Here is a 17,794-nt window from a genome sequence, read left to right as displayed (position 1 = left end):
TGATCATCTCTCTCACTGGTATTTAGAAACTACACATTCAATCAGATGTGTGAGAAAGAGAGAAATAGGTTTAGCCAGAAATAGAAGTTTCCTAGTTGATTACACTAGGAACAGGTTACTATGATTATGTTCTCAAAGTCTACGTACTGTGGGACAGGGAGGCCAACAAATTTCCAGCCTCCCACATAGGGGTGGGATTGGGGCCTCGTCCACTGACCATTGGCTGACTCTCTCAGCGGGTGGACTCTTGAGGTTTAATAAAATTTGGGACCTACTTCTCATCCTATGAGAGAGTCCCCTCTCTGTTAAAGCTCGTTAAATATTTCGTATTTATCTAATTCTAAGAGGGGTTGAGTGAAAATAATAGAGAGTTGTCCCCTTAAAAACTGGTGTACATATAAAAAATTTAATTATTTTGATTGTCCACATAAGACAGTTGTCCATATAAAAAAAACGGTTGTCCACGTATTGGTCACCTTTACTTTATCCAAGACAAATAACATAACAATAACACGTCGATTGAAATAAACAATACATCAACAATTAAATATTATTTAAAATACATGGGTAATTGAGTAGTAAGCACAATTTCATCTGGCCATTCGGAGATCAAACCATTGGATCAAATGAAGTGTTTCAACAGACTTTGGAGGAGTAACTTTGTTAGCTTCCCGTCCAATATGATATGTTCTATGACAACTCCAATTACAAGTCCTGAACCAAAACCCATCAACATGATTTTCCAATCAAACATATTAGTTTCCTCTAAATCATCCCCACTCTCTTCTACTTCAGGCACTTTCACATGATCCCCACAATCTCTTGACACTTGAAACCCACACAAACCCAAGTTCCCCTCAAAGGAAGTGTTTGGGAATGTGTCGAATTGTCTACCTGTTGGTATGGTTCCAGTGAGTTGGTTTTGCGAAAGGTTCAAAACTGCGAGGGATGTTAGACTCGCAAGTTCCCACGGTATATTGCCTGACAATTTGTTGTCTGAGAGATCTAACGATTCGAGTTTCTTGCAGTTTCCCAACGACGATAAAATATGGCCAGAGAAATTGTTGTGAGAAAAATTAAGCATGTGCAGAAACTTGAGATCACCAACTGATTCAGGTATACGTCCTTGGATCATATTCCTAGATAAATCTATACCCTTAAATTGAATGTTGATCCTATCTAATAACATCTCTATTCCTTTGTTGCTTACCACCCCTGGATATCTGTAGTAGTTGTTTAAAGTGAAGTCCTGGGAATATTGCTCTGTTGCCTTCATTAATGCATTAAATCTCGAAAAGTATTTCGATGTTAAACTCCCACTGAAAGAATTATTTGAGATGTCCATGAAATGTAACATAGAAAACGCAAAATCATTTTGAAGGGGAAGTTCAAGCGGTCCATGGAGATGATTCGATCGAAGAACAAGAACACGTAAATGTGGCAATGACGCCAGCCAAGAGGGGAACTTGTCATTTAGCAAATTGTTTCCCATGTCTAGATACCGGAGCTCTTTACAACTGCTAAGAGACTTTGGAACACGTCCTTGAAAAAAATTACCGTTAAGATCAAGCATGTACAAATTATTTCCATCGATAAAAGTTTCGGGGATTTGACCATTTAAGTGATTGTTTCGTAGATCTACTAAGTGGAGAGATTTGCTAAATGGAGGTAGTAAGCCAGACAACAAATTTTCTGCTAAAAAGAGATTGATCAAAGACTTACATTTTCCGAGTTCAGGTGGTATTGTACCAGAGAGAAAATTGTTATTTAGGTAAACATCAGTGGCATTACCCAATAAGCCAAATGAAGATGGAATTTGTCCTGATAATTTGTTATTGCTCCAATCCAGTATCGCGAGCTCTGTTGCATTGCCGATGTTATCTGGGATCAAACCTCTGAAATGATTAAATTGAAGATAAATTTCTTTCAGATGTTTGAGCTCAAACAAGCTTTTAGGTATTTCTCCTGATAATCTATTATTGCTTAATTGCATTTTTGTGATCTCAGCTGCATTGCCGACATTATTGGGGATTGAACCTGTAAATTTATTCCATCCAACATCAAATTCTCTCAAATATTTGAGCTCAAAGAAGCCTATAGGTAATTCTCCTGATAATCTATTATTGTTTAATTGCAGGATCGTGATCTCAGTTGCATTGCCGACATTATTTGGGATTGAACCTGTAAAATTATTTTGTCCAAGGTCAAATTCTCTCAAATGTTTAAGCTCAAAGAAGGCCATAGGTATTTCTCCTGATAAACTATTAGAGCTTAAATACATCAACGTGATTTCAGTTGCATTGCCAACATTACTTGGGATCGGACCTGTGAAATTATTGTTACTAAGATAAAGATCTCTCAAATGTTTGAGCTCAAACAACGAACTAGGTATTTCTCCAGATAATTTATTCTCACTAAAACTCACTCTCTCGAGCTCTGTTGCATTGCCAATATTGTTTGGGATCAAACCTGTGAAATTATTCGATTTGAGATAAACTTCTTTCAAATGTTTGAGCTCAAATACGGCTTTCGGTATTTCACCTGATAAATTATTTTTGCTCAAACTCAGTTTCGTGATCTTTGTTGCCTTGCCGATATTATTAGGGATCAAACCTGTGAAACTATTTGATCTAAGATAAAGCTCTTTCAAATATTTGAGTTCAAACAAAGCTTTAGGTATTGCTCCAGATAATTTGTTTAAGCTGAGACACAATATCGTGAGTTTTGTTGCATTGCCAACGTTATCTGGTATCAAACCTTTGATATTGTTTCCTGTAAGATTAAGTTCTTTCAAATGTTTGAGCTCAAATAACGCTTTCGGTATTTCACCTGACAATTTGTTTTCGCTAAGACTCAGTATCGTGAGCTTTTTTGCGTTGCCGACATTATTTGAGATCAAACCCGACAAATTATTTCCAGTAAGATTAATTAGTTTCAAATGTTTGAGCTCAAATAAAGCTTCAGGAATTTCTCCAGTCACGTTATTATACGAAATGGAGAAATAACTAAGTAGCCGCAAATTCTTTAAGCTATTTGCAGGTAACTTACCTGTTAGATGGTTCCATGAAAGATCAAAGTATCGAAGATAGCTACAATTTCCCAACTCTTGAGGGATTGAACCAGATAATTGATTATTACTTAGATCAATTGTCTCAATGTATCTTAACGATCCAATTTCAGATCCTAATTGACCAGAAATCCCATAATGACTCAGATTCAAAGAAACGACGTTGTGTTTAAGATCACATTTGATACCTACCCAGTGGCATGGAGTTGGATTGGATAAGTTCCAACTCGAATATAGATCTTCAGGTGAGGAAAATCTGTTTAAAAGAGAGAGAAGAACGTTCCCATCGGAACTCAGAGCAGAGGTTGTAGAGAGAAAAACAAAAGCAAAACAAGAAAAGAAGAAGAGATAGAGAAGTTGAGATGAAGCCATGAATAATAATCTTGTAAAAGGGATTGTAGTAGTTTGTAATGAATTTGGCATGATTGAAGAATATAATACCATAGTATATATGTTAGTTCATCTCTACTCAATAGTCAAAGTCTGGAGTCAGTCAATAGACTTGACAAACCCGGTACTAACTCTCTCTCTCTCTCTCTCTCCCTCTCTCTATACAGTCTCTGTTGAGTCAGAAGAGCAAAGATCAAAGATGGGAGATGGGGCAGTGTATGGACTTTACGAATATAGATTTTCTTTGGAAGTTTTTGGAGTGTGGGTTGAATTGTCTCTATATAGATTCCGTGTTGTTTGCTCTGTAACTTAGGGGTCGGTAAGGGTACAGATTAAGATGACCGTTGGGGAAGTCGAACATGAATGGCGGGTAAAACGACACAATTTTGGTCAACCAAGTGGAGTATGGGGCAGTTGGAGGTAAGGACAACAACATGAAAACAGTAATCCTTTTATCAGATAGATTCACGAAACAAAGTACAAAATTATAAGATCGTCAAAAGATAAAGACTACAAGATTTTAACTCCTAACCTCGTGAACAATAGATGATAAAAAAAAAGTTATAAGATCATCACTCGACAAGATCTTATGGACATAGCTGCCTAATTAAATAATCCTATTGCTGCCAAAACTTAAATCAACCCCAATAAGGAAGATGTGTTACTGATTTGAACGATAGCCCTTGCGTTAAAAGCTATTTAGCTCACCTAAAAGTTTTGGCCCAAAGACTAGCTCCCATTACACGATCAGAGGACCATCACAGTAATCACACCATAAAACGTCCAATGTTATCTTATCTCTTTATCACTAAGTTTCTAGTGGCACATTGGGGCACATACGATAACAGTGTTGTCTATGTGGAAATCACTCATTTGCTTTTCATGAAGATTGCAGTATATATTAGCACCATACATCTTGCCATTATGTCATTATCTAATAAAAGAAAAAGTTATTTTGGTTGAAGGAAAATAAAAAAATTTATCATAGTACGCGTATGTATAGCACAAATACACCGATGTGGTTTTAAAAAATAGTTAATTCCAATTTGGCATTTTGGCCCCAAATTTGTCGCCAATTGCAAATTTGGACCCCAAAACTATTTTCGTTTTTTTCTCTGTAATATTGAATATAATAGTCATTATAAAGACATTGATACATCAATGCAATGTGATAAGCATGATAACTGCCAAAATCTACTGGTTTAAAGTAGCTTAAAACCTTACGAAATTAAATGCCCTAAACCTGACAGAAACTCATTTATTTATACTCAATTTTAATACCCAAGTTCAATGCCCAAGTCAACATTTTATTTATATTTGTACCCTTATTCGAAAGGACTCTCCCTTTCTCTCTCTCAAACTTAACCGTCAACATTTTATTTTTATTAGTACCCTTATTTGGAAATTTCTCTCTCTCTTGCTGCCTCCTTTACCTCTCCCTCCTTCCTCTCTCTAAGGTTTTAGTCGATTGAAACTTCAAATTGGAGTTTTTCCTAAAACCCCAATTTGGGTTTTCTAGAGAAACATAGTGGTAGAGAGGGAAAGTAAATTCGAACTTCAAACTGGGGTTTTTCCTAAACCCCAAAGTGGGGTTTCTAGAGCAACAGAGAGGCGAAGGGAAAGTGAAGACAATGGTGACCGTGGTAAAGAAGGGGAAGAAGAAGATGAACAAAATAAAGTTGGAGGTCGCCGACAGTTGGTCGTCCGACCGTCTGCAACTGACCCATTCGGACGAGTTATGAAGAGAAAAAGGACGTAAAGGTGAATACTTCTGGAAACTAGTAATGCCCAAACATAACATTTTACAAACCCTAAAAACTTTACCGGGTATCAAACACAATACATAAATGCCCTCAAATCAAACTCTACTGATGAAAATGCATTTTGATGCTAAACTTCAGGGCCAGCCCTGGGCCCAAAGCAGGCAAAGCCTCGCTTTGGGACACCACACAATAGGGGCCACATTTCAATAACAAAATTTAAAAGCATCCCCAGATCTTATAACATGTTAGATAGAATTTGAGGGCCCCCAAAATTCTTAAAACAACTAATGGGCCACATTTTAAAACACACCTCAAGCCCACATTTTTTAAAACATAAACCTTACCTAGGCTGCCCATCCCAAAATCTTTTTCCCTCCCTTTCCATTACTTCCCAAATTAATCACAACCCCTAAATTAACACAACCCACCACTGTCCACTTCAAGTCTCAACAATCAACAGTAACCACGAGTTTCCACTAATCCCACATTCCCACTTTGGCACTTCATTGTTCAAATTTTTTATTTCAACAAGACAACCAGGCATTAAGGCAACCACCATTCCACTAACTAATTTGGGGTTTTGGACAAAATCACCAAGATATCAAGGTAATAATTACTCTCTCTCTCTCTAACTAAATAACTAAGTAACTAACCTATTAATGATTTTTATCATTATAATATTATACAATTGTTTGACTATTTCTCTTTCTCTAATCATCTAACTAATATATAAAACTATTAGTCTCTTATTGATTTTATTATTATTATATATTTCTTCATCATTAGGATTATTAAATTTCTAGATTTTGTGGTATCTCTTAATTTTAGTCTCTTAGATTTCTAAATTATTAGTACTACAAGATTTTTTTTTACCAAAACCTAGCTAGCTTTTCTAATCGATTCACATATTGACTATTGTTTTTACAGGAAATTGGGTTGGAGACCCAATTTTTTGTTTTTTTTTGTCAAAAAGACAAGTTATCTTTTTTTCCTTCTAGGCACCATGAAAAGTTTGGAAATAGGCTTGAAGGACAATTCTAAAAATCCCTTAATTTTGTATACCTGAATTGACCTTTGTATAAAGGAAAATTTTAGAAACACCCCCTCAGATTTTCCAAAAACCCTCAGATTTTATATAATCTTACTTCTTAGTTACTTATTTTGTTAGGGTTTGATTTTGCGAAGCTTTGCAAACTAGTTTGCAAACTGATTTGCAAACTGGTTTGCACTACTTTGCAAATTGGTTTGCAATCTGGTTTGCCTTGCAGAGCTTTGCAAACTGATTTGCAAACTGATTTGCAAACTGGTTTGCAATCTGGTTTGCCTTGCAAAGCTTTGCAAACTGATTTGCAAACTGGTTTGCACTAGTTTGCAATCTGGTTTGCCTTGCAAACTAGTTTGCACTGCTTTGCAAATTGGTTTGCAAACTGGTTTGCAAACTAGTTTGCAATAAGGTCAGTTTTGTCTTTTCCCTATATTAGATAATTTACAAAAATGCCACAGGGAGCTGAAGCCCATAAAAAATTGTCCAATCCTTTTTAACCAAAGGCCAAAGTTTTTAGGGAGTTTTGGCCAAATTTCCCTTGTTTTTATTATGCTTGCAATTATCATGTGATTAAATTTTTTTATTTTATTGATTTTTAGAGATAGTTGGAGATTTAGTTATGCCTCCTAACAAAGTTCGAAAGCACGCATGCGGGGATCTGAAAAGAGAAGAGAAGAGATGAAGAACTAGTTCAATCACGAGTCGGTGCTCTCGATAGATTTATTAGACACAATAGAGACATAAACGATGAAAGTGCGGAAGACGGTACTCGTCACCGTTGCATCCGCCGAAAGAAGTTTCTCAAAGTTGAAGTTGATCAAATCTTATATTCGATCCACTGTGTTACGAGAAAGATTAAATGGGTTAGCTATCTTGTCAATTGAGAGACAAATGACTGAAAATCTCAATTACTCGATAATTATTAGTGATTTTGCATCTAAAAATGTAAGAAGAACGAAATTTCAATGAATGTAATTATCAATATCTTTTTTTATATATAAATATAATGAAAATATGTATGTACTTGTAATTTTTTCTCATATAATTATGATTTGTGTATAGTATAGGGGCCACATTTTTCGGTTCTCGCTTCGGGCCACCAAAAAGTCAGGACCGGCCCTGCTAAACTTCAAGCTAATTTACTCAGCATTTATAATCCTGGACTGATATGGAGCCCTAACTATGTCGACAAATGTTGAATAGTCATTGTTAATTGGCTGTTTCCATGGCTCCCCGTCCATCTGCACATCAGCTTTCTTACAATCTCCACCTCTTATATCCATTCTAATTGCAGATGCCTGAAAAATACAACATATTTGCTTCATGAACACATGTTGCAAATTTACATTGACATATATTGAAAGTTTAACTAATTCTCTTTGATAAAACTCTGTAATTTTATTAACTCTCTTTTTCAATGATCTATTACAAAGAGGATGATCTCAATTTATATCATCTAGAGAGAGAAGGAAATAGTTTGTTACAGAGAGAGAGAGAAAGATTAATTGACTTTCTTAATAGTTAGTTAAGTTGTTAATCATAACAACTTTCTCTAACTACTACTTTAATTATAACTAACCTTCTCTAACTTCTTATTTAACCAAACTAACTATTTGAGTTAGCTTTCTTATTGAGTCAGCTAAGACTAGACAGCTTAGTCAAATCTCTTATTAGCTTATATAACCTCTAATTCTCTAATATCCCCCCTCAAGCTATGTTTCTTCAAAGTGCATCAGCTTGTTCCTAAGAGTGGTGAAGCTTGGGAAAGGTAAACCTTTGGTGAAAATGTCAGCCAGCTGAAGATGAGCAGGGATATACTTGATCTGAAGTGAACCATTAGCAACTAGATCCCTGATGAAATGATAATCCACCTCTATATGCTTGGTGCGAGCATGAAATATAGGATTAGAGGCAATATGCTTTGCTCCTTGATTATCACAGTAGATGAGAAAGGGTTTAGATAATGGCATATGAAGCTCATCTAAGAGATAGCTAATCCATAAAATTTCAGTAGTAGCCACACTTAGAGACTTATACTCAGCCTCTGTAGAAGACCTGGCCACAGTTGGTTGCTTCTTTGAAGACCATGATAAGAGGGTAGAACCAAGACAAATATAAAAGCCAGTTGTTGATCTTCTAGTATCAGGGCATCCTGCCCAATCTGAATCAGAGTAGGATTGAAGAGTATTCAAGTTACCTGGATTAATGGTGATTCCAGAGCCAAGAGATCCTTTCAAATATCTCAAAATCTTTTTGACAATAATAAAGTGAGATGATCTTGGCTCCTGCATGAATTGAGCAGTGTAGTTAACTGCATATGAGATGTCTGGCCTTGTGAGTGAGAGATATTGTAGAGCTCCCACAATGCTTCTATAGGAAGAAGGATCAGATAGGATATCACCATCTAGTTTTGAAACTCTTGACCCACTAGCAACAGGTGTTTTGCTGATTTTACAATCCAACATTGAAGCCTTCTCAAGTATTTGAAGAGTGTACTTCTTCTGAGTGAGTAGAATAGAACCAGTACCATTTCTTCTTAGCACCTCAATCCCCAAGAAATAATGTAATTGACCAAGATCCTTCATAGCAAATTCTAAACTTAAGGTCTTGATGAGAGATTCAATCAAAATTGAAGATGACCCTGTAAGTATAATGTCATCCACATATAGTAAGAGTACCAATACCTCATTTTGCTGAAGAAGAAAGAACATAGAATGATCTGTAGTACTCTTAGCAAAGCCATACTTGAGAAGAAAATTTGCAAATCTAGTAAACCAGGCCCTAGGTGCCTGCTTTAACCCATATAATGATTTGTGTAATAGGCACACATGATTCCTATTAATTTTATCAACAAATCCTTGTGGCTGAACCATATAAACTCTTTCATCTAAAACCCCATGTAAGAAAGCATTGGATACATCAAGTTGTTTGATAATCCAAGACTTGGTAACAGCTATGGTTAGAATGAGTCTCACTGTTGTAGATTTGACCACAGGGCTGAAAGTTTCATTGAAGTCAACCCCATCTTGTTGGTGATAGCCCTTAGCAACCAAACGAGCTTTGTATCTTTCTAAAGACCCATCAGCCCTCTGTTTCACTTTGTAAACCCATTTACATCCTAGAACATTCATAGATGAGTCTCTAGGAACTAAAGACCAAGTATCATTCTTTTGTAAAGCTAAAAATTCATCTTTCATAGCATTACACCATTCCAAAGATTTAGATGCAATTCCTTGAATGAAGTTGGTTCATGAAATTTTTGAAGAACAGCCACAAAAGCAGATGAAAGAGGATGATAAATGGAATAGTTTGCAACAAAATCAGGAATGGACTTTGGTTTTTGAATACCACTCTTTGACCTTGTGGTCATAGGATGAAGTGATTGAGATGAAGATGTTGAAGTGTCAATATTAAGAGAAGAAACAGCTATCTGAGTAGGCTGTGCAGACCCATTTCCAGAAGTGGAAATAGTTGGGATTTGTAAAGGCTGTGTCTGATCTTGGCAGTGAGTAGTAAACATAGGAATAGAAAGTGTAATTTCCTTGGGTAGTGGAACAGAGACTGATTTAGACTTGTCAAGGCAATGGTCTTTAAAATAGAAGGAAGATTCATCAAATATCACATGTCTAGAGATGTGCATCCTATCTAAACTAATATCATAGCATTTGTAACCTTTATGTATAGAACTATAACCCAAGAAGATGCACTGTGCTGATTTAGGACTGAGTTTATCTTTTCTAGAATGAGCTAGATAAGGATAACATGTAGACCCAAAGACCTTCATGAATTTATAGTCTGGTGCTTTATGAAAAAGACATTCATAAGGAGATATGTTTTCTAATATAGGTGTAGGTAACCTATTAATGATATATGCTGAAGTAGAAAATGCATCAAACCAGAACTTTTTAGGTAAAAAGGAGTGAATAAGTAAAGTATTACCCATTTCAATGACATGTCTGTTCTTCCTCTCTGCTTTACCATTCTGTTGGGGAGTGTATGGGCAAGTGATGGGTCATGAAAATGTCCCATCTAAGTCGTTTAATTTAGTCGAGTTAGTTCGTTTCGGGTCTTTATTATAATAAAATGGTTGGTTTTCTTGATTAGGTGTCTTTTGCGGAGTTAGATGTGAAAAAACGGTTAAAAACGAGGAAAAGATGCATAAAGGGTATTTTGGTCATTTGGAGGCAAAGATATTCTGGAAATTTGGCCAAGGTCAATGCGTGGTTGAAAAGTAGAGGTCGAGACGAGTCCGTAGGAGAAAACGGAAGTCAAATCGGAGTCCGGACGAAGGAATAAATCAAGGTCAAAGTTTTGTCAAAGAGGGTTGACTTGTGGGACACCTCCGGCCATAGTTCTGGCGCGCGGTATAGAAGAAGACACGTGGCGCGTTTTGAAGGCTGGTATACGCGATCCCCGTGTTTTCGCCTAGCAACGAAGTGGCCCCTATAGGCATAATCTGGTGTAACGCGCTGCAAGTTAGTAGGGTGCTCCCAATCCCACGTTTTAATCGTGGTCGTTCCCTTCCGCGTCCTTCAGATCTAACGGATGCTGAGCGTCACCCCTTTATTCCATTCCCGTGTTACCCGAAGCAACTTAGTTGCGTAGCCCCGAGCCAACGTTTTAATCTCAGCCGGTTGTTCCCGCGTTTTCAAGATCTACGGCTTCGAATGGTCCCGTCCTTAATCTGTTCCCGTGTAACCCGAAGCAAATTAACTTTCGTGCACCCGGACGCGTGTCCACTCCAGAACCATCCAGATCCGCGTATTGCTTTAATCCGACGGCTACTGTTCCCAAGCTTGCCTCACCCATTCTCCAGCCGACAAGTGTCCCACTCAATCCGGATTTCAAACCCTAGCCGCCGGGGTCACTTGTTAATTTGGCCTTTTTCTCATTTAAACCCTCCCAAATTCCAAAAGTAACCCTTCTTCTACTTTTTCCTACCATTTAACCCAACCAAAACCAAAACCCACCTATAAATAAGTCCCTTTCTCCTCCATTAAACCCTAGACTTGCAAACCCTCTCAAATGGCTTCCTTACCTAATTTCTAAGCCACTTCTCTTCCTATCTTCTAACCCTAATCCCCCATTCTTTTCTTCTACTTCTTCTTATCTATTTCTTTCTTTCTTCAACCTAATCCATTTTTCCCATTCTTTTTCTATCTTCTCTACTAATACTACTACTTTCTTCTCTACCATTAATAGTCATCTCCTTCTTTCTTCCATATTCTTCCATCATCTTTATCCCCTTTTATCTCTTCTTTCTAACTTCTTTCTAGATCTAATTTCTCCCTTCTCTTTCTTTTTCTTATTTGAGTTGCAATAAAATAGCTATTACTTGGATTTCTTGGAGTACAATTCTTGAACACAAATGGAGCAAATCTTGGATAAAATGGAGATACATGGGAATATGGAATTTAAGCATTCTTGGTGATTTCTTTCCATTAATTTCTTAGTATTTTCATTTATTTTACAATGTCAATGAATGTCACTCTAGATTCCATGTATAGTTAATTTAGCAATCTAAGGTTGTGAATGAAACCCATTTTGGATCTTTATAATACTTGTTCTTGATTAATTAAATCCTTTGATGTGCTTTAATGCCTATTGATTGTCATTTCATGTTGATTCTATAACCTTATTGTCATTCATGTATTATAATTAGATATTTCATGCTTTTATTGATTTATTAGATGAGATATGCCTTTTAGATCTTGAATGATAGTGTAGGAAATTAGTTTTATATGGTAGTCAATCATACATTCTTAATTATAAAATTGTTTTATCTAGAATATCATCCGGAATCCAAATAGTTCATTATATTGGATCCCGAGTAAATACAAAAGAGATTTAAGTAATTAAGTGCTTGTTTTATAAAGTGAAATTATGTGGTGGATTTTATAACCTTAGATATCTTCTCCCTCTCTTAGATAGTTTATTTACTTTTATTTGTTTCTTTATTTTACAAATCAATCATCAATTCTATGAAGTGGGGTGTGTGTGTGTTAGTCTAAGTTAGCTAATGACATTTTGATTATGGGGCTAAACTCGCCGTCAATATCTGAAGTTACCTACCTATCCCTTGGGACGATACTCGATTTACTAAATACTATAACTTGACCCCGTATACTTGCGGGAATAGACCTATTTTTAGGCCCATCAGCAAGAGCACCTGAATACAATCCCATTATCATCTAGAAATCTCTTGAATTCACCCTTTGCCAACTCAGGAGCACCATCACTTTGAAACTTCTTAATTTTGGAGGAGAGAAGATTCTCATTTGAAGCTTTAAAATGCTTAAAGCAATTCAGACTGTCTGATCTTACTGTTAATGGATATATCCATGAAAGTTTAACTAATTCTCTTTGATAAAACTCTGTAATTTTATTAACTCCCTTTTTCAATGATCTATTACAAAGAGGATGATCTCAATTTATATCATCTAGAGAGAGAAGGAAATAGTTTGTTACAGAGAGAGAAAGATTAATTGACTTTCTTAATAGTTAGTTAAGTTGTTAATCATAACAACTTTCTCTAACTACTACTTTAATTATAACTAACCTTCTCTAACTTCTTATTTAACCAAACTAACTATTTGAGTTAGCTTTCTTATTGAGTCAGCTAAGACTAGACAGCTTAGTCAGATCTCTTATTAGCTTATATAACCTCTAATTCTCTAATATATATCATATTACTACTCTCCGGTTATTAAAGAGTTTAGAGAATTAGAGCTATGTAACACGAATACTATTTGTGTTTTACCAAATCAAATACTCACAAATAATGGTGCAAGGATCAGCGTACGTGTAAGTTATATTGGTACGTATACGTGAATGGGTACTGGTAGGTGGAGACAGTGAATGAATGTGGTACCTGGGCAATGTGCTTAGCCGCAATAAGTTCAACCATAACAAACGAAGCATGCCATACTTGCTTTAGACCGAAAATTTCAAGAAGACCATCATTGGCATGCGCCTCAACAAAGCCTCTCTGAGAAGTAAATGGCGATAAATTTGTCAATATCCTACACAACTTAACTAGGTTGTCTGTCCAAAATATAAAGTAATGGAATATGGCTTATCCTATTTCCAGTATATCATGAAAAATATAAGACGAATACTAAATAGAGATTGCAAGATTTAGTGTAGCACTTTGACTAAAAAACATTGGCCATATCCAATGAGGACATTCATGCACCATACTTACGTTTTAAGCTCTATATCCCAAAGAATGTCCTAATACATCATTCTAATTCTTTCTTTTAACAAGTGCGGCCTTGTATTCAAGGTGGTTACCTTATATATTAAAAATAAACGGTCAAAAAGTTCATTCGGAAAAAAAAAATGACCCTAATATTGCCTCTGAAATGTAGTTTTAACTACTGATTATGACATGTATGTGCAATCTGCAACAGAAGTACATACCTTCTCCAGATAATCTGGTTTCAGTTTACCCCATGGATGTATCACTTCCGTAGTTGTAAAGATTTAAAACACAATAGACCTAACACTGAAATTAAAAGTTGAGCTCACATCAAACAAAGGAAACAAGTTTAGCAAATAATCGAAAGCACATATGCATACACACGCGTGCACACACAGACACAGAGATATTTATATAATCTTTCTAAATCGAGTCATTTACGACGCGTCACTTGTGCATTGTTCAGATATAAAACACCGGACATTTTGGAGTGAAATAAATGGGAGAGAACCGGAAGATGTAGTGGACAGCGAGACCGTCAGAAATTTATTTTCGTGGAAAATCCGATAGCAAGAAGTGAAAAATTTATTTGTCGAAGGATAAAAAAATACGATAACTTTTTTAGCCATGTGGATAACCCATGAATTTTTCCTCCGCTCAAATTCGCTTTTGTGACCTATGGTGCATTGTCAACGATATTTGAGGTAAAAGAATGTGAAATGATTATGATTGAGATAAAGTTCTTTCAAATGTTTGAGCTCGAACAAGCCTTTCGGTATTTCTCCAGATAATATATTACTGCTCAAACTAAATTTCGTAAGCTTTGTTGCGTTGTCAATATTAGTTAGGAAAAAATCTGTGAGGTTATTGAACGTAAGATAAAGCTCTTTCAAATGTTTGAGTTCAAACAAGGTTTTAGTTATTTCTCTAGATAACCAGTTTACAATTAGACTCCGTGTCGTGACTTTTGTAATATTGCTGACATTATTTGAAATCAAATGTGTATAATTCTTCCAACCAAGACCAATATCTTCCAGTTTCAACAAAATAAACAAGACCAATATCTTCCAAATATTTGAGCTCAACAGGTATTCCTCCTGATACTTTTTTTACCAAACTCAGTTTTGTGAGCTTTGTTGCGTTGTCGACGTTCTTAGTAAATATTCTTTCAATTTTTTATTTACTTTATTCAAGACAAATAACATAACAATTACATACCAATTAAAATAAACAATGAATTAATAATTAAATATTCTTAAAAATACATGAGTAATTGAGTCGTAAACACAATATTTATCAAGCCATTTGGAGACCAAACCATTGGATCAAATGAAGTGTTTCAACACACTTTATAGGAGTAACTTCGTTAACTTGCCGTCCAATATGATATGTTCTATGACAACTCCAATTACAAGTCCAGAACTGAAACCCATCAACATGATTTTCCAATCAAACATATTAGTTTCCTCTAAGTCATCCTCACTTTCTTCTACTTCAGATACTTTCACATGATCCCCACAATCTCTTGACACTTGAAACCCGCACAAACCCAAGTTCCCCTCAAAAGAAGTGTTTGCGAATGTGTCCAATTGTCTACCTGTTGGTATGGTTTCAGAGAGTTGGTTTTGCGATAGGTTCAAAACTCCGAGGGATGTTAGATTCACAAGTTCCGATGGTATATTGCCTGACAATTTGTTGTCTGAGAGATCTAACGATTCCAGTTTTTTGCAATTTCCAATCGACGATATAATATGGCCCGAGAAATTGTTGTGAGAAAAATTAAGCATGTGCAGAAACTTGAGATCACCAACTGATTCAGGTATACTTCCTTGGATCATATTCCTAGAGAAATCTATACCCTTAAATTGAGTGTTGGTCCTACATAATAACATGTCTATTCCTTTGTTTCTTACCACCCCGTGATACCTCCCGTGATACCTATAGATGTTGTCTAAAGTGAAGTCCTGGGGATCTTGATTTGTTGCCTTCATTAGAGCATTAAAGCTTGAAAAGTATTTCGATGTTAAACTCCCACTAAAATAATTGTTTGAGATGTCCATAAAATGTAACATAGAAAATGCAAAATCATTTTGAAGGGGAAGTTCAAGTGGTCCATGGAGATGATTCGAGCGAAGAACAAGAACACGTAAATGTGGCAATGCCGCCAGCCAAGAAGGGAATTTATCGTTTATCAAATTGTTTCCTATGTCTAGATGTCGTAGCTCTTTACAATTGCTCAGAGACTTTGGAATACGTCCTTGAAAATAATTACCATTAAGATCAAGCAAGTACAAATTAATTCCATCAATAAAAGTTTCGGGGATTTCACCATCTAAGTGATTGCTTCGCAGATCTACTATGCGGAGAGATTTGCTAAACGTAGGTAGTAAGCCAGATAACAAATTATTTGCTAAAAAGAGATTGATTAAAGACTTACAGTTTCCGATCTCAGGTGGTATTGTACCAGACAGAGAATTGCTATTCAGGTAAATATCAGTGACATTACCTAATAAGGCAAATGAAGATGGAATTTCTCCTAATAATTTGTTATTGCTCCAATCCAGTATCTTGAGGTTTGTTGCATTACCGACATTATCTGGGATCGAACCTGTCAAATTATTACTACTAAGATAAAGATCTCTCAAATGTTTGAGCCAAAACAAGGAATTAGGTAATTCTCCAGATAATTTGTTTTCGCTAAAACTTACTCTCTCGAGCTTTGTTGCATTGCCAATATTATTTGGGATCAAACCTGTGAAATTATTCAATTTGAGATAAACCTCTTTCAACTGTTTGAGATAAAACAAGGCTTCCAGTATTTCTCCTGATAAATGACTCTGGCTCAAACTCAATTTCGTGATCTTTGTTGCCTTTCCGATATTATTAGGGATCAAACCTGTGAAACTATTTTATCTAAGATAAAGCTCTCTCAAATATTTGACCTCAAATAAAGCTTTAGGTATTTCTCCAGATATTTTGTTTAAACTTAGACTCAATATCGTGAGTTTTGTTGCATTTCCAACATTAGCTGGGATCGAACCTGTGATATTATTTTCTGTAAGATTAAGTTCTTTCAAATGTTTAAGCTCAAATAAAACTTTCGGTATTTCACCTGATAATTTGTTTTCGCTCAGACTCAATATCGTGAGTTTAGTTGCGTTGGAGACATTATTTAAGATCAAACCCGTGAAATCATTTCCAGTAAGATTTCTTTGTTTCAAATGTTTGAGCTCAAACAAGGCTTCAGTAATTTCTCCACTCACATTATTATAGGAAATGGAGAAATAACCAAGTAACTGCAAATTCTTTAGGCTATTTGCAGGCAACTCCCCTGTTAGATGGTTCCATGAAAGATCGAAGTGGGGAAAATCTGTTTAAAAGAGAAAGAAGAGCTTTCCCATCGGAACTCAAAGCAGAGATTGAAGAGAGAGAACAATAGCTAAACAGGAGAAGAAGAAGAGATACTGAAGTTGAGATGAAGCCATGAATATCTTGTAAAAGGGATAGTAGTTGTTTATAATCAATTTTGCATCATCTTTGCTCAATAGTCCATGTCTGAAGTCAGTCCATACGTAGGGAAAGAAAGATTAAAAGATGGAGTAGTGTGTGGACAGAAAGATGGGTTTTCTTCTTGGAAATTTTTGGACTGTGGTGCTTGTTGGAATCGATACTCTACCAGGAGCCTTTTTTGCACTTTTGACATAACTTTAATTGTTGAAACAACTCCAGAACATTATTTTTGCTCAAAACCGATTCCATACGAATAAGATATTAACTTTCGAAGATTGAGTGTAGATGTGGGAAGATCTGAATTATTTAAAAGAAATCCCACATAACATAATTAAATAGAAGGTGAAGGGTTTACAATAACCTGTTCTCTCATCTAGAGTATGAAGGAAACAATTATCTGATGCTTTGTGTGGTGCACTGAGCGCTTTAGTGGTGCATGTACGCATCCTTGCTAGGAGCAGAAGAGCCTTTGTTTTTGTCATACCGAAGGCAATCCGACGAACAAGATTAAATCTGTAATTTAGGCCCACTTAAAAGTGTTGCTGATCAGAGATAACCCACACATTTATTTGGCCCACTTAAAAGTGTTGGTTGGAAGACGAGCCCCCTTACACAATTCAAAACCAGTCTAAGGATGCCTTCAATTTAAACCTAAATCAGGCTAAGGAGATCACTTGGACTCCTACTTGTATTGTAAGTCACTTAGCAGTTGATAAGGTCAACGTTTCTTTGGTCGATATTTTGAGAAAATAAGAAAGTTTTCCGAGGTACAAAGTTTTGGGTGGAAACAAATTTTTTTCGTTTCTTCCAAACAAGTT

General features: G+C 35.9%; 1 protein-coding gene and 1 pseudogene across 1 annotated transcript; both read right to left on the bottom strand.

Moving 5' to 3' along the window:
• Positions 1-443: 443 nt before the first annotated feature.
• Positions 444-3,484, bottom strand: LOC147564279 (uncharacterized). The gene has a single exon (XM_086665663.1). It carries the CDS (start codon positions 3,437-3,439, stop codon positions 623-625), a length of 2,817 nt encoding a protein of 938 aa, XP_086521789.1. The 5' UTR covers positions 3,440-3,484; the 3' UTR covers positions 444-622.
• Positions 3,485-14,744: 11,260 nt separating this feature from the next.
• LOC147564278 (uncharacterized) lies at positions 14,745-17,422 on the bottom strand (annotated as a pseudogene).
• Positions 17,423-17,794: the final 372 nt, after the last annotated feature.

The sequence above is a fragment of the Eschscholzia californica genome, unplaced genomic scaffold (genome assembly GCF_041429995.1).
Source record: "Eschscholzia californica isolate CP2 unplaced genomic scaffold, dmEscCali1.0.p SCAF_1, whole genome shotgun sequence".
NCBI classification, from domain to species: Eukaryota; Viridiplantae; Streptophyta; class Magnoliopsida; order Ranunculales; family Papaveraceae; genus Eschscholzia; species Eschscholzia californica.
The sequence above is the reverse complement of the archived record's forward strand: the minus strand, read 5'-3'. Positions and strand labels throughout refer to the sequence as shown.